Source organism: Scardinius erythrophthalmus, assembly GCF_964197995.2.
Source record: "Scardinius erythrophthalmus genome assembly, chromosome: 20".
Classification (NCBI taxonomy): Eukaryota; Metazoa; Chordata; class Actinopteri; order Cypriniformes; family Leuciscidae; genus Scardinius; species Scardinius erythrophthalmus.
Window position 1 is genome coordinate 25,284,947 of NC_138240.1, and position 17,226 is coordinate 25,302,172.

The 17,226-nt window shown below is 40.7% G+C and overlaps 1 protein-coding gene across 1 annotated transcript; it reads left to right on the plus strand.

Moving 5' to 3' along the window:
• Positions 1-544: 544 nt before the first annotated feature.
• Positions 545-16,716, plus strand: iqsec2b (IQ motif and Sec7 domain ArfGEF 2b). Its single transcript, XM_081348248.1, has 14 exons — positions 545-684; positions 2,339-2,624; positions 2,710-3,039; positions 4,835-5,874; positions 6,030-6,191; positions 8,057-8,179; positions 8,480-8,646; positions 8,822-8,961; positions 9,136-9,261; positions 9,412-9,511; positions 10,669-10,830; positions 11,126-11,323; positions 12,112-12,182; positions 13,728-16,716. Exons 1-14 carry the CDS (start codon positions 680-682, stop codon positions 14,955-14,957), a joined length of 4,140 nt encoding a protein of 1,379 aa, XP_081204374.1. The 5' UTR covers positions 545-679; the 3' UTR covers positions 14,958-16,716.
• Positions 16,717-17,226: the final 510 nt, after the last annotated feature.

The window sequence follows — 17,226 nt, forward strand, 5'->3', positions numbered from 1 at the left end:
TCTCATTTGATTTCATTGCTTTCCAGGAGAAACAATTGAGACTTAAAAGAGATCTCACTTATGATTTTGCTTTCAAATGGGTTGAGCTGACACAGTACAGCTCAAAAGGCGATTACTGTGTCTTCCTTTCTCCCCTTCAGTCTTTTGTCCACTCCATACAAATACAGGAAACCACATATTAGGGGTGGAAAATACAGACCAGCAGAACAGAGAGGGAACACAAGTTTTTGTGAACATCATAGACGATTACCACAAACACCTGTGTGAAAAACTATTCTAGACCCATCTATGAAGACGATGACAATTACAAGCACTGTAGGAGATCCTAAAGCTGATTGGAGCAGAAACTCCAGCCTCAGTTACATATCTGGTCACACTTTCCGAGCTACTGACTTCGGTGAATTATACCACTGCACTCTGTGTAATGTAAATAATGAGAGGGAGAGAGAAAATGGGAGGAGGGAGGGTTTAAGCACTGCCATGTGACTATGTGTTGGTGACCTCCTGACAGTCGGTCATAACTGCAGAACGACTCTAAAAAAGCCACAAAGTTCAGCACTTGGTGAATTCCAGGAGCTTCAGCGACTCTTTGCCAAATTTGGACTTAAAGGAAGCGAAACCTCCTTTCGTTCTCAGGGTGGATGTTCATGTGCGTGGGTCTATGACCTGTTTTTAGTAAATGTGGTAAGTGTACAGTTAAAGTTTACAAATGTTATGCCATTTAATCCTAACACCCGCTGTTAAGCCTATTAGGTTTCTGTTTTCCTACATACAAAAGAGGGTGAAACGAGGGTATTGTGCTTTTGTAAAGGCTGGACCTTTCTGTGTGTAATGGTTACCTGTTGTTACATGTGATAAACAACAAAACAAGGATTATATGCATGCAAGTGTCTTTCTGTGGGCTTGAGAGAGTGAGAAATCATTTAGGCAAAATGAGAATAGTTTCATAAGATGTTTGAATTGCAGTACATTAGCATTATATGATAATATCTTGCCTTCAATAACCTCCTCCGACTTAGTCATACAGAACAGGAAGCTGCCTGCAGTGATTCAGAAGTACCCACTGTCCTGTCAGAAAGCTGTGTCAGGATTATGAGTTCAGATCACATGCTGTTGTGTTTCCCATGGCAAACCCAAGGGTCACCGCCTCTACACTTGAGTGACTGACCCTGTAAACTATGCTCCTCTGTCAATAGACTGTTTGTTCTTATTCTGTAATTTCTTATGCAGTGATGTTTGTAAACTCTTAACACAAAGTATTAAACGTCAGTGTGTAACTTGTTTGTGCTATTGGCATGAATGGTACCACAGATTGTGTGGATTGTTGAGGAGAAGTGTGTTATTGCTTTTCCAAGCAAATTTCAATTTTTGCCTTGCTGATAAAAAAAACGACTGAAATTAGCAGGAACCTAGCAACAACTCTGAACATCCTAATATTTGCAAAGCAATGTGATGACAACTCAGAAGGCTTTAGAAACTGCATAGAAATGTGATAACCTCTCAGAACGCCTACCACACAGTACCTTAGTTTCATGTTGGTGAGTTTTGCACTTCCAAGAACCATTTGCATTTTCTTCAGAAAACCTAGAAATCTATGTCATGTTATACTTTATTATAAAGTCCACTGAATGAGGTTGCATAGTTGATGTCATTTATGTTTGTTGCTATAACATAAGTATCAAACAATCTTTTGCTCTGATGGAACACTGCAGGATGAGTAAGTCACTTATGGAAGTGGAAGACAACAAGTCATCAAGGATGAGAACTGTTGTGTGAGGAGCAAGAGATGAGGACATGTCAATAGTGTAGAGATAAGGTTTGGATATGATCCAACAGTTGGATATGATGCCACACATGTGCAGTCCACATGCCCAAACCTCTTACTTGACAGGTACAGATGTCAAAAACAGAACTTGATTTACAGGAAATTTACAACAGTTTTTCAAGTTTCTTTAAAGTTTCAGCACATACTGTGAACTCAGCTGATGAAGATAAGACTGTTTATATATAAACTATTGTCTTTGATACTGGAACCAAGATTTTATTAAGACAATGACTTCTAATTACAAATCTTAAGTATAACTAGAATTGTTAAAAATGTCCTGTCTTTGCTTTTAACTGTCTGAAAATTCAAGGAAAGCCTGAGGCTTGTTTAGGACATTGGCCCTGTTTAAAGCTTTCCTGAAAGTCAAAATGCTAACTCAGTGGAAAATGAATAATGTCATGAATTCCTGAGTTGCTTGAGATTTTTATCTTATCCTCTCATTATGGGGGCGTTTCAGACTCAAAATTATTATCTCTCTTTCTCTCCTCTCTCTCTCTCACCCACCCCTTTCAGTGAGGAGGAAACCCAGAGTTCAGCTTCACGTCCCTTTTCAGACAATTCCAGCAGTAAATCTCCTTACGTGTACCGCTCTGACCGTTACGGGGACAACAGCTGCGGCCCCCCAGGCCCCAGGGTGCCTTTTGTGCCCCCTCCAAGCCCAGCCAGTCTTGCCTGGGCACAACGTACACGCAACCAACCAGCTAGCCTGGCCCTACGTAAGCAAGAGGAAGAGGAAACCAAGAGGTGCAAAACCCTATCAAGCAGCTATGAACTCTCTACAGACCTACAAGACAAGAAGGTAAGGCATGCAAAAAAGTATTATGATTCGCAGTAAATCACATTCTGTTGGAGAAAATATAACTGATATGGCTGTCGTTGTGCAGGTGGAGATGCTGGAGAAGAAATATGGAGGTTACTTTGTGAGTAGACGAGCAGCGCGTACCATCCAGACAGCATTCCGTCAATATCGTATGAACAAGAACTTTGAGCGCCTACGCAGCTCAGCTTCTGAGAGCCGCATGACACGCCGCATCATCCTTTCCAACATGCGACTGCAGTACTCGTTTGATGACCGACAGCCTCAACCTCCCACCCCGACTCACTACAGTCACAGTCCAGGAATGGGTCCTCCGCATTCCCCAACCTGCACCACAGAGCCAAGCTCCCCATCACGGCCGGAGTACACCCACCTTGAGGACTCCTTCTCTAAACAAGTAAGTTCTCAGTTTGTCTGTATCTGAAGTCATTATAGAGATAAAGGGTCTTGGGGGGTCAAGAATGAACATACCCTGCTGAAAAGACGAGCAAAACTGGTCAGCAGTGTGTGTTGTGTTTTGGATGCTGATCCTCAACATTGGATGCTAATATACAGGCTACATAATTAGCTTAACCAGCAAGATGTTTTTGGTCAACCAGCTTTACCAGAAAGACAGTTGGTCAAAGTTTTGCATACCTGTTTCAGCTTCTCCATACATAGCCTTACGTGAACTGATTGTTTAAATGATTATAAATGAACTGTCAAACCATGACTAGATAATGCTATGAAAAAAAATGCCTATCCTGTGGTTCCTTCACTCTCAGAAAACAAAAACAACAACTTGTCATTGGGGCAGCACTAGGGGTTGAATGACATCAGAATTTTTAAAGTCGACATTTATGTGATGAAAGTCGAGTCATTAATGAACAAATAAGCTTGAACTTCGAGCTGAGACTCGAATGCGGGTTGCCATGCGCAGAGCTATGGCATATTGACACAGCGCTGCCCACAAGACTTTACATAACAGCTTATTTTTATCAATTATTTTGTCTTTGGGTCATTAGTTTTTTTCATCTCAGATTTCTGCTCGTTCTAAATCAGAGACAGATGAAGTAGCACAGTAAACATTTATAGGCTATGAATGCATTAGTGAGAAAGTGATTGAGTGTGAATTAATTCTACCTGGCAGCGTCTCTCTAATAATAATATTGAAGCGATGTGCACAAGCTTCTGTATGTGTGTGCGTGCGTTACAATGCAGCACCCATTCGTTTAGAACGGTGATTAACTTATGTGTACAATAAGCTGTTTAAAACGTGCATTCTACTGATCAATTTTGAGCATCTAGATAGTATAATCAAACATCTTGTGGAGCGCTTGAGGAGTGGAGTATGTTTTTATTTGTTATTTTAACTGTTTGAACACAGAGCTTTAAAGGAGAACTCCGGTCAATTTTAACATTGAGCTAATTTTTTTGTAAATTTGGAGTGCTGTCAGTACAGAGAACAACGAAAAAATCGGTGTTGCCTACACCGTGTTATCCTCTTTTTAAAATTTGCACCCTGTTGACTTCAATGGAGCAAGTTTTAAACCTGCTTTTAGCCTCTTAACATCCTTGATGTGTCATTACAAGCGCCCAGCCATGTGAGTGATTCCTTTAGAGTGAACGCGGGTTAATCTGGTTCTACTGCAGTCAGATTCACCCGTGTTCACTCTGAAGGAATCACTCACATTGGCTGTACACTTGTAATGACACATCAAGGATGTTAAGAGGCTAAAAGCAGGTTTAAAACTTGCTCCATTGAAGTCAACAGGGTGCAAATTTTAAAAAGAGGATAACATGGTGTAGGCAACACCGATTTTTGTCATTGTTCTCTGTACTGACAGTACTCCAAATTTACAAAAAAAAATGAGCTCAATGATAAAATTTACCGGAGTTCTCCTTTAAAATGGACTGCCAAGATTTCTTATCCTGTTGCGCCCTCTATAGGCCATGACCAGCGACTAGTTGATGTCAAGCTTAAAGCATCATGGCAGAGCATTAAAGTTAACTAGTCGGTGCAGCCCCTAAGCAGTACCCTAAAATAAATTAAGTTTGTACCTTATTTACTCCTAAAATATCCATAGTAGAACTATTCTAAGGTATATGCACATTTTAGGGGTACTGCCCCAGAGACAGGGATCTTTTGTAACCCTAAAGGTAAATATTTTGCACAGTTCATATCTGACAGTGTTCATTTCTTTGTACTCAAGGTGAAGTCCTTGGCAGACTCCATTGATGATGCCCTAACTTGTCGACCACGCCGAGATGACTCCCAGGAAGGGATAGGGGATGGAAGTGGTGTTGTGGATGACTTTGGCGAGTGCATATGGAGCAGCAACAGCCACGCATCCTTACGGAGAGGCCTTGCAGACAGGGATCGAGGAGGTACAGGGGGCTTGAGCATGCACGAGGATAGCACAGCCACCTCTTACAGCGATGTCACACTTTACATGGACGACGGACTACCTTCCTCGCCGCTTTCTCTAGACCGGGCCCCTAGCAGCACAGACACTGAGTTCTGGGGGGGTGTTGGAAGCGGGGTAGGTGGTAGGGAGGATAGTCGTGACACAGAGGGAGGAGGAAGCAGCAATAGTCGCCGAAGCACACCTTGCACAGAGTGCCGTGATTACCGTTTACGGGGAGGGCACTTACCACTACTTACAATTGAACCACCTAGCGACAGCTCCGTGGACATGAGTGACCGCTCAGATCGAGGCTCCCTCAGCAGACAACTAGTGTATGAGCAGGACTCAGTGGGAGGGTCACCTCAAGGTACACTAAAACACAACCCTAATGCTCGTTCAACATCCTCAACAGCTGCACAAGGTCAAGCACGTCCAGCTAGCCGATCAATACCGTCGCATATCCCACACCACATGGCTCACCATCATCACCATCACCACCACCACCATCACCAGTACCCCGACACTCCTTCGTCCTCCTCCTCTCCTCAACAGCCCCCAACCACACCACTCTCATCCTCCTCTTCAGCACCCCTGCCACCTGGTGGCTTGGAGCAGCAGTGCTGTTCGGATGGTGATAATGACTCACTGAATTCCACCACAAACTCTAATGAGACCATTAATTGCAGCTCAGGCTCTTCGTCAAGGGACAGTCTGCGGGAGCCCCTGCCCCCATTAGGAAAACAGACCTACCAGAGAGAAAGCCGGCACAGCTGGGACTCTCCTGCCTTTAACAACGATGTGGTTCAGAGAAGACAATATCGCATTGGACTCAACCTCTTCAACAAGTAAGAGAAAATGAAACTCTACCTCTTATAAGCAACAATCCCACCATTTAATATAATAACAAGCCAGTGACAAAGCTATTATAAATCACATTGAGGAAACTGAATGAATCTGATTAAAACATGATTAAACTGTACTGTTGTTTTTTGGACTGCAGGAAGCCGGAAAAGGGTATTCAGTACCTGATTGAAAAGGGCTTTGTGTCAGACACACCGGTGGGCATCGCTCGCTTCATCCTGGAGAGAAAAGGTCTGAGTCGGCAGATGATTGGAGAGTTCCTTGGAAACAGACAGAAACAGTTCAACAAAGATGTATTGGAGTGAGTTCACACAATAAATCCTCTAACATTTAGAGCTAAGAGCTAAATATAAATTTAGAGCTAAGGCCCTGTTTACACCTGGTATGAAGATGCATTTTGGACGATGCTAAATTAGGGGTGGGAATCTCTAGACACGATTCGATTCGATTACGAATCAGAGGGCTGTGATGTGATGATAAAACAATTATCGATGCATCTTTTTTTCTATACAGATTTTTTTCTCACTGTGTGACAACTTGGTACTTTTAAAGTAAAGTATCTTGATCCATAATGAATTTACTTCCAATATATTTTATTAATTAAACAAATGGAAGTGATTTGGCAATAAATGTTGCAATAGAGTTTGTAATTCGCTTTGCCTTTTCCGCGTTGGGAAGCTTTTAAGGTTGTCCTGGTTTCCACATCAGCGCTGTTTGATCTGACATGTGGTTTATAACAGAATTCTGCGCCAAATTTGAATGCTTCCAATTAAATCTCGCTGCAATGTTATATCTGCGGTGAATTCAAATGCTTTCTCATTGGATTTTCCAGCACTGTGTAATAACAGTGTTGCGTGATTGAGATTGGCCCACGAGTAAACCTGTTCTGAGCTTGCGTTGTGCGGAAGCTAAACGAATAGTGCGGTTTCGTAACTTTCGTTTCGTGCCATTAGATGTTTCTCGTATCGTATGTAAAAGAAGTTGCAGCTATTATCAATTGCACAACGTGGTGGTCGCACCAGTGCGACCCCTTGTCACCCATTTGGTCGCAGTCTGGAGCCCTACTTGCATAAAGTGCAGGTCCTTTTTCCCGTCAACTTCATAGAAGCTAAAGTTACACTAGATTTTAATGCAGAGCGTGCCGGTCGGATTTCTCGCTCAACCATCATGGGTCTCTTTTATCACATTTGTGATTCGATTCAGAATAGTCCACGTCCGCATCGCGATGCATCTAAGAATCGATTTTCCCCCACCCCTATGCTAAATACAGGTGTAAATGGGATCTGAAAAATGTTGAGCTTATGACCACTTCCAGAGGTATTCGAAAACACATTAGACCAGATTGCTTTCGTAATGTAAACGCTCATGTGGTCGAATACGTTCAAACAGCCACAAAAGACGGCCTAATCTCCGCCTACTGAATTAACGTGTAAACATTATGGGAAGCTTGGTAGCCAGACGGGATTCAAACTTTGTTGGCTGAAGACCCAAGTTTGATTTGAAGAAGAAAAACTTACCAAGCACAATGTTCTCTCACCATTCCTGATTTCTAACATGAGCTGACAACAAAGCTGATGCTCTCTGCATGTTTTTTCCGTCGTCTTCGGAGCGTTCATATGTAAATTGCGTAAAGAAGGGATTTTCAACCTTTTTCAGGCCAAGACCCTTTGGTGGATAGAGAGACAGGGACCCTGTTGCATTAAATTAACTGTTGCATTTTAGGTCTGACTTATAATAACTGACATGTAGTATTATTAATGTTAATGTATTTACTTTACAGACTTTAAGATGCCTAAAATAAAGTCATTAAAATAATACATTTGATGATCATATACTTACAGTACATACTGTACACTACATTTTAATTTAATTTAATACATTTTAATCTGAGAATTTTGGCTTTGATTAAAGTTAACCTAATAATACATTGTTTCAATGTAATTGTTTCATAAATATTCACATTTTTCAGATCAGAACAATAATTGCCAGACCCCTTGAAGTACTCCTGGGGACCCCTTTGGGGTTGTGGAACCCTTTCAATCGAGCAGTTACAATGTTTTGAACAATATTACATTAGAATTTCTTCATCCTCAAACAAATGAATGCACATTTTGGCATGAGAATGTATAAACATGTAACATTTTCTTCCACTTTTGTTTTTCTCAGTTGTGTTGTGGATGAAATGGACTTTTCCGGAATGGATCTCGATGATGCTTTGAGGAAATTTCAAGCTCAGATAAAAGTGCAAGGAGAGGCCCAAAAAGTGGAAAGACTTATTGAGGCTTTCAGGTATGTTAATGCAATCGTAGTAAAAAAAAAAATAACCTAAAAAAAACCACTTAGCATTTCACATTTATTTAATTAAGCCACGAGAGGCTATCGGTTACAATGGTTTTAACACTATTAAGGGGTCTTGGTAAAAGAAAATTCCTATTGATGTTGCTCATAAATCAGCTATATAGTGACATCAAACATGGCTCATCCCATCAGATTTCAAAGCTGGTATAATGCGTTTATAAAACATGTTTTATCTATCCTTCAATATTTGCACATTTAAATTCTATTTCTCTCTCTGTATCTGTCTTGTAGTCAGAGGTACTGTGTTTGTAACCCAGCACTGGTAAGACAGTTCCAGAACCCAGACACCATCTTCATCCTAGCGTTTGCCATCATCCTCCTCAACACAGACATGTACAGCCCCAATATCAAAGCGGAGAGAAAGATGAAGCTGGACGATTTCATCAAAAACTTGCGAGGTGGTGTTCAAATCTCTCTCTCTGAAATATCACACATTCACATATTTGGCACTTACTTAAGTGGCCAACTACAAACACAGTCTCAATCTGCTTTTAAATGTGCCATGAAACTGTCAGGGATTTTGCAAATACACTAAATCTCTTCTTGTGTGCATGTCATTTCTTTCTCTCTCAGGGGTGGATAATGGTCAGGACATCCCACGTGACTTACTAGTTGGAATCTACCAGCGCATTCAGAAGTGGGAACTGAGGACCAATGATGACCATGTTTCTCAGGTCCAGGCGGTGGAGAGAGTCATTGTGGGCAAGAAACCTGTGAGTACTACTGAGACGTTTATCAAATTGAGTTTTTTTTTTATTAGAATCTTTGAGAATAGTGAATGTTTGAGAACTTATTTTTTACTTTGAACTGTTCTGTCAGTGTAAAATCATACTTTTGACCTGTTTGATGAACAATTTGTAACGTGTAAATATCTGCTCGGTGTGTAGGTTCTGTCTCTGCCCCACCGCAGACTGGTGTGCTGCTGTCAGCTCTACGAAGTCCCGGACACCAACCGTCCTCAGAGATCTGGAGTCCACCAGAGAGAGGTCTTCCTGTTCAACGACCTGATTGTGGTAATGTCAAACACACATCAATTAATAATGCATGCCAAATGAATTGGCCAAAGCCGTTTTAGCAACATCTCCTCGACATGAATGTGTATTTTAAAGTTACTACATATTAAAATGCTTAGTGGTTCTTTTTCTTTGTTATTATATTTCAAGGTTACAAAGATCTTTCAGAAGAAGAAAACCTCCGTAACATACAGTTTCAGACAGTCCTTCCCTCTTGTGGAGATGCAGGTTCACATGTTCCAGAACTCCTGTAAGATTTGAAGTTAATTTTTGTCTTTCTTATATACACATTTCAAAAGTTTGGGGTCAATAAGATTTTTTGTGTTTTTGAAAAAGGTTTCTAATGCTCACCCAGACTGCATTTATGTGCTCAAAAATATAGTAATATTGTGAAATATTATTGTAATTTTGAATAGCTGCATTCCATTTTATTATATTTAAATAAAATTATATCATTATAATATGCTGATTTCTCAATAAGCATTTATTATTATTATCAATGTTGAAAACAGTTGTGCTACTTAAATATTTTGAAGGAAACAATACTAATTTTTTTCAGGAATCTTTGATGAATATAAAGTTTAAAAAACAGCATTTATTTGAAATAGAACATTATAAATGTCTTTACTGTTTTTCATCAGTTTAATATGTTCTTGCTCGTACTGGCCCCAAACTTTTGATAAAAAAAAATATAATAATATATGTGTCATATTAAAAATTCCCAGGCTTAGTTTAGAGTTTTCTTAAAAAGCTGTAAATTATTATAATCCAATGGCCATGGAAAACCTGGAAAACAAATGTCAGGGAATTTTAATATTGTGATAGACAAGGAAAAGTCATGGAAATTTCTATAGTGAATATTCATTTTTCTGCTTCTCTAAAATCATCACTCAAACCTATATTTAAAGTGGTCGAGACATGGATTTTTTAATTATTTTATTATGTTCCATGACGTTAACTTATAATGTTTAAATGTTTACAAAAAACGAACAAAACAAAAACAAATATATTTCCGGATTTTTTTTTAATTTACAAATAAAGCTTTATGAAATCATTTACTTATGGTTTGTGATGCAGCTGCTGTCAGATCCAATATTAGTAGCTTCATCTTTCAACAAAAGATTCTTTGCAAACTCTCCATTACTCTGTGGACGCCACAGATCCCGCAATATCAAATAAAGCTGTTTTTGGAACTTATTAAATAAATGCTTTGTTTGTTTACAACGAGGAGATCTTTTTAAGCTATGAAACTTGCAAGATGTTTTAATGGTACAAAGACCTCTAATATGTCAAAAGAGCAAGGCAAATTGATTTATCATGTCATGACCCCTTTAAATTTTTTTTTAATGTGACATTGTTATTTGTGAACCCTGAATAAACATGATCTTTTTCTCTCTCCACCCCCAGACTATCCTCATGGTGTCAAATTAGCATCAGCCATCCCGGGCGGTGAGCATAAAGTTTTGATTGTGTTCACGGCCCCTAGTCAACAGGACCGCACACGGTTCGTCAGTGATCTGAGGGAGAGCATTGCTGAGGTGCAGGAAATGGAGAAATACAGAGTAGAGTGTGAGTACAGCACCCTCTGCTGCTCTCATAAATCAACTAACTTTATTCTGGCCCTCTGCTGGTGGTTTACTACTACAACATTAACGTCATTGATTTACAATGACCCTATCTGGTCAACATAATGATGATTCATAGAAAACACATAGTAAACAAGACAAAAATAGCTCATTGTTAACAACTTGCTTTTAGTATGTGTACAGACAAATTACTTGATGCTGGAAACATTGTGCCTGGTTAGGAAAAGGTCTTACACTGGATAGTCCTCTGATGATATGTGTTCTTTCTCCTCCTGCAGCTGAATTGGAGAAGCAGAAGGGAGTAATGCGGCCCAGCCTGCTCACCAACAGCATGATGGCAGGAGGAGTGGGTGGAGTCAAGAATGAAGTGGTGAATGGCACTATGGGAAGGCCTAGTTTGGATGATAACTATTCACCAGGAGAGGGCCTCAAACGCACTGCTCTCAGCTCCTCACTGAGGGACCTGTCTGAATCAGGTGAGACTCTTTACTGTGACTGGCAGCCAATTTAATTATGGCCGTTTAAAACCATACTACATTAGGGGCAAATATAAGATATTGAAGGAAATGTTTACCCAAAAATAAAAATTCTGTCAAAATTTACTCACCGTCATGTTGTTCCAAACATGTACTATTTTCTTTCTCCCGTGGAACACAAAAGAGGATATTTTAAAGAATGTTGGTAAATAAACTGTATCGGTTCCCATTGACTTCCACTGTATGGACAAAAAATACAACTGAAGTCAATAGGACCTGAAACTGTTTGGTTATCAACACTCTTCAAAATATCTTCTTTTGTGTTCAGAGGAAGAAAGACATTTTTGGGTGGACTAACCCTTTAAACGTACATATAACATATAGTTTTTTCTCAAAACTCTTTTAAAAATACTGGATTTTTTTTAATGATTCTTTTTATTTTTCCTTATGTCTTTATTATAGGGCTTATTTTAGGCTAAATTGTAATTTTAGGGTGAGATATTCTTTAAAATCAAGAATAATCTAAAAAATTTGACGACACCAACAAGAAAGTAAAAATTATGTTAACACTACAGTTGTCAAAATGAATGTCACAATTTCTACACAAATTTCTACACAAAAACACGACTTGGTTCCGAAGTCTCACCGAAGTTTTAGTCTGACAACTCTAGTTAACACCGATTGTCATTGTATTACACTCACTCAGTCACTCACTTACCCTCTCTCACACACACACACACACACACACACACTGCAGTTGTGACTGACATCTGCTAACTGGGTAACAGGGAAACGTGGCCGCAGAAACAGCGTTGGTTCCCTTGACAGTACAATGGAAGTAAGTCTGAGTGAAGCAGAGGTCTGTATCTTTAGCTTTAGTCCCCAAACCCAAACCACCCGCATGCCTGCCTGGAATCCCCACAAAACATGGCGCCATCCTGCATGTGTCCTTACCATAGACACAGAGCCATGTGTGTGCATCTTGTGTGACCATGTGTGGTCCGTGGAATGTTAATGTACACGTGACTGAGGCTATGAATCAATAACATCAGTCATTCAGACTCCCTGTGAAGAGTTGCCGTCATTCGGGACATCATTGAATATCTTGTAGAGTTTACTCTGGCACATCTGGACTAGAAGACATCTTATTGACCCGGAATTAATTCTGCATGACATTGATGTTCTATAGAAACATATACATTTAGTTCATGTTTGTTTTTTTACTTCTCTAGTCATTATTGTATGGTTGCATTGTGCTTTTGTAATGTGGTTTGTGTAGATGTTTGGTATTTGAAATGTTATGCATGGACTAGTGGTTGTATGATATCAGTTATCTTCATTTTTATACTAAGTCCTGCATTTTATTAAGTGTCCCTCAGAAATCAAGTCAAATGTGTACTAAAATGTACCCTTTTTTACTCGTTTAGTACACATATACATAGTCTCATTATACATGAGTCATTAGTGCGTTTTGGGATGATTTACACATGAAACAGCATTGATCACTGACAGCTTCTGTAATAGCGAGAATGACAGCAGATTGGATGCCACTTCCTGGTTCAGTGTTAAATAGGCAATAGGTATTAAAAAAGCAATAGGCAAAATGTATTTATCAATCAATCACAAATAAGCTGTATCATTATCATTACACAGTTTCTTTTTGTTTATATATCTGCATTTTTATTAACTGACTGTTTTTGATGATCACATTTTAAATTATTTAACCTAATATTGATAATCAATTGCTGATCAGCTTTTCTAACCATTTATCCATTTCATAGCTGATTTATTGATTTCTTAATTTTTCAAGTGACGATTGATTTGAGCCCACATTATAGAATTACCGTTTCAACTTTCTGAAGTCTTTCAAATAAGACAAGTGACCTTGACTTTGATTACATGTCCACCAATCAAGTTCTGCCTCCTTTCTAATCTCATTTGAATACTCTGTTTTCCTCATCTGATTACAGAAGTAGAATGGTTTACAAATGCTGTTTCATCTTCAATTTTATAGCAACTAAACAGATGAGTAATTTCTTGGAAGCATAGGTTCTTTTGACCATTACACAAAACAGAAATAATATTCCAAGTTACCAATATAGCAAAATTGGCGTCATTCGGGACACATAATAGATAGTTGGGCGCATGTGTTTGTGTAATAATGTTCTGAATTATGATGCGGACAGAATGTTGTTTCTCTACCCTAATCAACTCACCCCTGTTTTTCCTCCCCATCGAAACCACCTTTCTCTCTGTATCCTTTTGCTATATTTTCTTTCTCTCTCTTGTTTATTGCCCACATTCCTGCTCCACTGTGCACACCCTCTCTTCTCTCTCAAACACTTGTTTTTGGCTTTGCTGTCCTCCTCTTTTTCCTCCTTTCCCCCCACTCTCTTTGTCTTAGGGTTCCATCATTAGCAGTCCACGGCCTCACCAGCGTTATCCAGTAGCTACTGTGCTCCCGGGATGCTATGGAGCAGAAGATTACCGGCCTCACCGCCCCATCCTGAGCCCCGGAGTGGGGGTGGGGGGTGGGCCGGGGCAGCAACACACACCTGCGGTGACTGGCGCTGGGCCAGTCTCCAGCAGCACCGAGAGAGGAACGACTGGAATGGGGACTGGGAGCAACAACAACAACACCGGTTCCTTCCTGGGCTCCCTTTTTGGGGGCAAGCGAGCCAAAGCGCCGGGTCCTATTATCCCCCCGGGGCCACCTTACCCCGCCCCTGTGGCCCCGCCGACTACAGGAGGGCCACCGCCTCTGTCCCCGTCCTCGCTGTGCCCGGGGGAGGGCGGGGGTCCTTCCAAGATCCAGGCCCTGCACGCCCAGTACTGCCATACTACCAGCAACAATGTCAGTGGACAGCCTCCACCCCCGTACTACCACCACCACCGCTTCCATACACAGACCGTACCTACATCTGGGCCGCCGGCCCTCCATACTCTTCAGCGGGTCACCTTACCTCGACGACCACTCCCCAACCCCTCCGCGCACTCCCCGTACCAGCCGATCTCCCAGCATACTTTGCAGGGTCGCTACGGGAGCATGGGCAACATGGGCTCCGGCCACCCTCCCCCCCTTTCTCCTCACTCCCCACTCTCCCCTCATCCGCAGTTTGCTCTGTTCCACACGCAGCCCACACACTCGGCCAGAGGCGGCATCAGCAAGCCCCCTCTCACCCTGTCGCACTCTCAACCGCACCCGCACGCACACTCCCACACCCACCCCGTGCATGTGCACACTCCGCACCCGGGCTCCCACCCCGTGCACCAACCTCACTTCGTCTTCGCCAGCCCTCCGCCCCCGCCCTTCCCTGCTCCAACTCAGCCGCCTCCAGTCTCCGCGTCCGGCACTGTCCACCACGGGCCGCCGGCCGCCCAGTATCTGCCCCAGTATCCTCCGTTGGGCTCTATTCCCCCTCCCCCCCCCCACTCCCCTTTACCCCCCCCTTCCTCCCCCCTTACCCCTCTTACGCCTCTCTCCCCTCTCCCCCCCCAGCACCAAGGCCCACCTTCCCAAGCCGGGGGTCAGCAAGGGCCCTCGCCGGCCCAGAGTGGAGCCGCACCTGGGGGGACGGGCACAGTCGAACGCGCCAAATCCAAACCTACCAACCGAATCAGCACGGTAGTGTGAGCCGGGGGAAGTCGCGAGGCTGGGGGACGCTGAAGGGTCCTTTGGTAATCGGAGGGGGGACCGCTGCGAGGGTGGAGGAGGCAGGCAGCGGCAGGGCCAAATCTGATAATAATGCCAGTGGGAAAAAGAAACGCAGCCTGCTAAGACTCTGCTACTTTCACCTGCGCTTCCCACAAGTGTGATCGAAGGGACTTACCGAGGCAAAACTGCCATACAGATAGTTGAAGGCTCTTAGGTAGATTAGTGCTGTGGGAAATATACCAGACAACGACAAAGAGAAACAATTAGGACACTTTTCTTTCAGTTTAGCTGATGTAGTAGATGGGTTTGACTGCCAAATGACTTCTTGGCTTCTTCTTCTTAAATTCCATATTCAGACAAGAAATAACCTACTAAAGCATGTAAAAGACACGTGGACATGCACACACAAACTCGAACATAAAATTGTCCACAGTCTTGTTTTTAGTTGCGTAGAGCCATAAAGTTAGGGTAAAATGGTTGCATTTTGCATTCATCATCGCAGGCATTGGAGAAACTGTACCTTGTTTGACCTGGGAACCTGTTTAGGAAATGTGAAGACCAGAGAGCATACAAATAACATTGTGCTGGACAGATCAAAGCACAGTATGTTCAGTGATTTCATACATTCCAGTAATCATGTTAAGCATTAGTCGCTTTAGCATTCGCAAGATGCAATAATCTTTTCACTAAATTGATGTCCAGCTTCTACTTACTAAATCATTTTAAATGCTCTATTGCTCTTTTTGTATACATCTATAACATAGACATATATGAGTGTTAATAGAGATAAATCCACAAAGCAAATATCTTACACCTGGTATGATTGTTTTAAAGTAAGTCAGTATTGGCCTGACCTCTTTCACTCTTAACACTAGTCAGCTGTTAAAAGCCTTGTATGTGGATGTGCTGTTTGTAATCATCCTAGAATCACTTTCAGAATTATTACCATGTGTAAAATTATATGAAATTTTAGCACAAAATTATATTTCAGTAATGTTAAATATAAATATATCAGTCAAATAATATATCAGTAACATTTCATCTATAAACTTAATTTCTACAGTCGCACCAATACCATATTTCAGAAAAAGAAATATAAATTTATACACAAATGAAAAAACAATAAGTAAATTTCATAATTTGATCTGTAATGAGCTTGTTTTGGTAAAATTTTTTTTATAATTTTTTTTTATGTTAAATCCAAAGTATTGTGCCTAAAATCTAAACATTTTCTCATGGCAGCATTACTTTCTATTAATCCAGTTTGACAGTCATTTTATTTGTTAAGAATCCCGAAGGGCTTAAATGAATTTCAAAGGATGTTGATGTACATTATCATCCATGTCTAAATTCTTAGCACATTTCTAGTAAAGTTCCAGTAAATTTGTCAAGGCCCAGAATGTGAAAACAAAAGGCATCAAATGCACTTTATAAATGAATGTGTTTTCCGAACTATGTTAAATTTATATATCTCCATAATAAATAAAAAAACATTACACTTTTCCCACGTTAAGTATTTTTACCTATGAGGGCTAGTGACGTATGAAGGAAACATTCCATGAAAGATTGTTGCCAGTCTTCACATCTGAATTGTCTGTATTTACTTTCCATTGGTTCCTCATTAATACTGCCAACCATTCTTTACCAAGGTGTTTTTGATTAGTTTATGCTGTTATATGAATGTTTGCTATGAATTTCAATTTTAATGAATATAACTATTCTTATGTTATGTTATGAAACTAAATTTGACAAAATACAATAGATACTTGTAAATAGGAAATGTTTTCTCATGCTTTGGCAAGTGTCAAGGATGTGTTTTATTGTTATTGATGATTTTTATGGACAAACACACTTGTCTTTACAAGTGTCCTTGAATGTCAGAGACTTCGTATGGGTATTATTTCTTTTCTTTTTTTAAACAGAAGTTGTGTACCGGTTATGATGGTTTTTATTCAGCTTTATGTGCAGCTGATTTTTGGTTAGGGCTAAAAAACGACCTATTCTGACAATATAGCACCATACTTCAGTCATACTTCAATAACATTCCTCTTTTTTTCCTCTGTATGATTAATGAAGGAGAGGAGGAAGATGAAGGAACCTGTATAAATAAATTATCACATTAATACAAGGATTTCAGTTTACCTGTCCGAGAAATCAAGGTAATTTATCCTTAAGTAAGGCCTTAGTGTAAGTACTGCTTGAAGTTTCTGTTTGTGTGGATGCATAACGTGATCTCAAGTGCTGTTAT

Bases quoted from the DNA above. Each gene is read 5' to 3' on its own strand.
- iqsec2b (XM_081348248.1), top strand. The intron at 8,962-9,135 runs GTGAGTACTACT...CTCGGTGTGTAG, and splicing joins TCATTGTGGGCAAGAAACCT to GTTCTGTCTCTGCCCCACCG. The intron at 11,324-12,111 runs GTGAGACTCTTT...ACTGGGTAACAG, and splicing joins GAGGGACCTGTCTGAATCAG to GGAAACGTGGCCGCAGAAAC.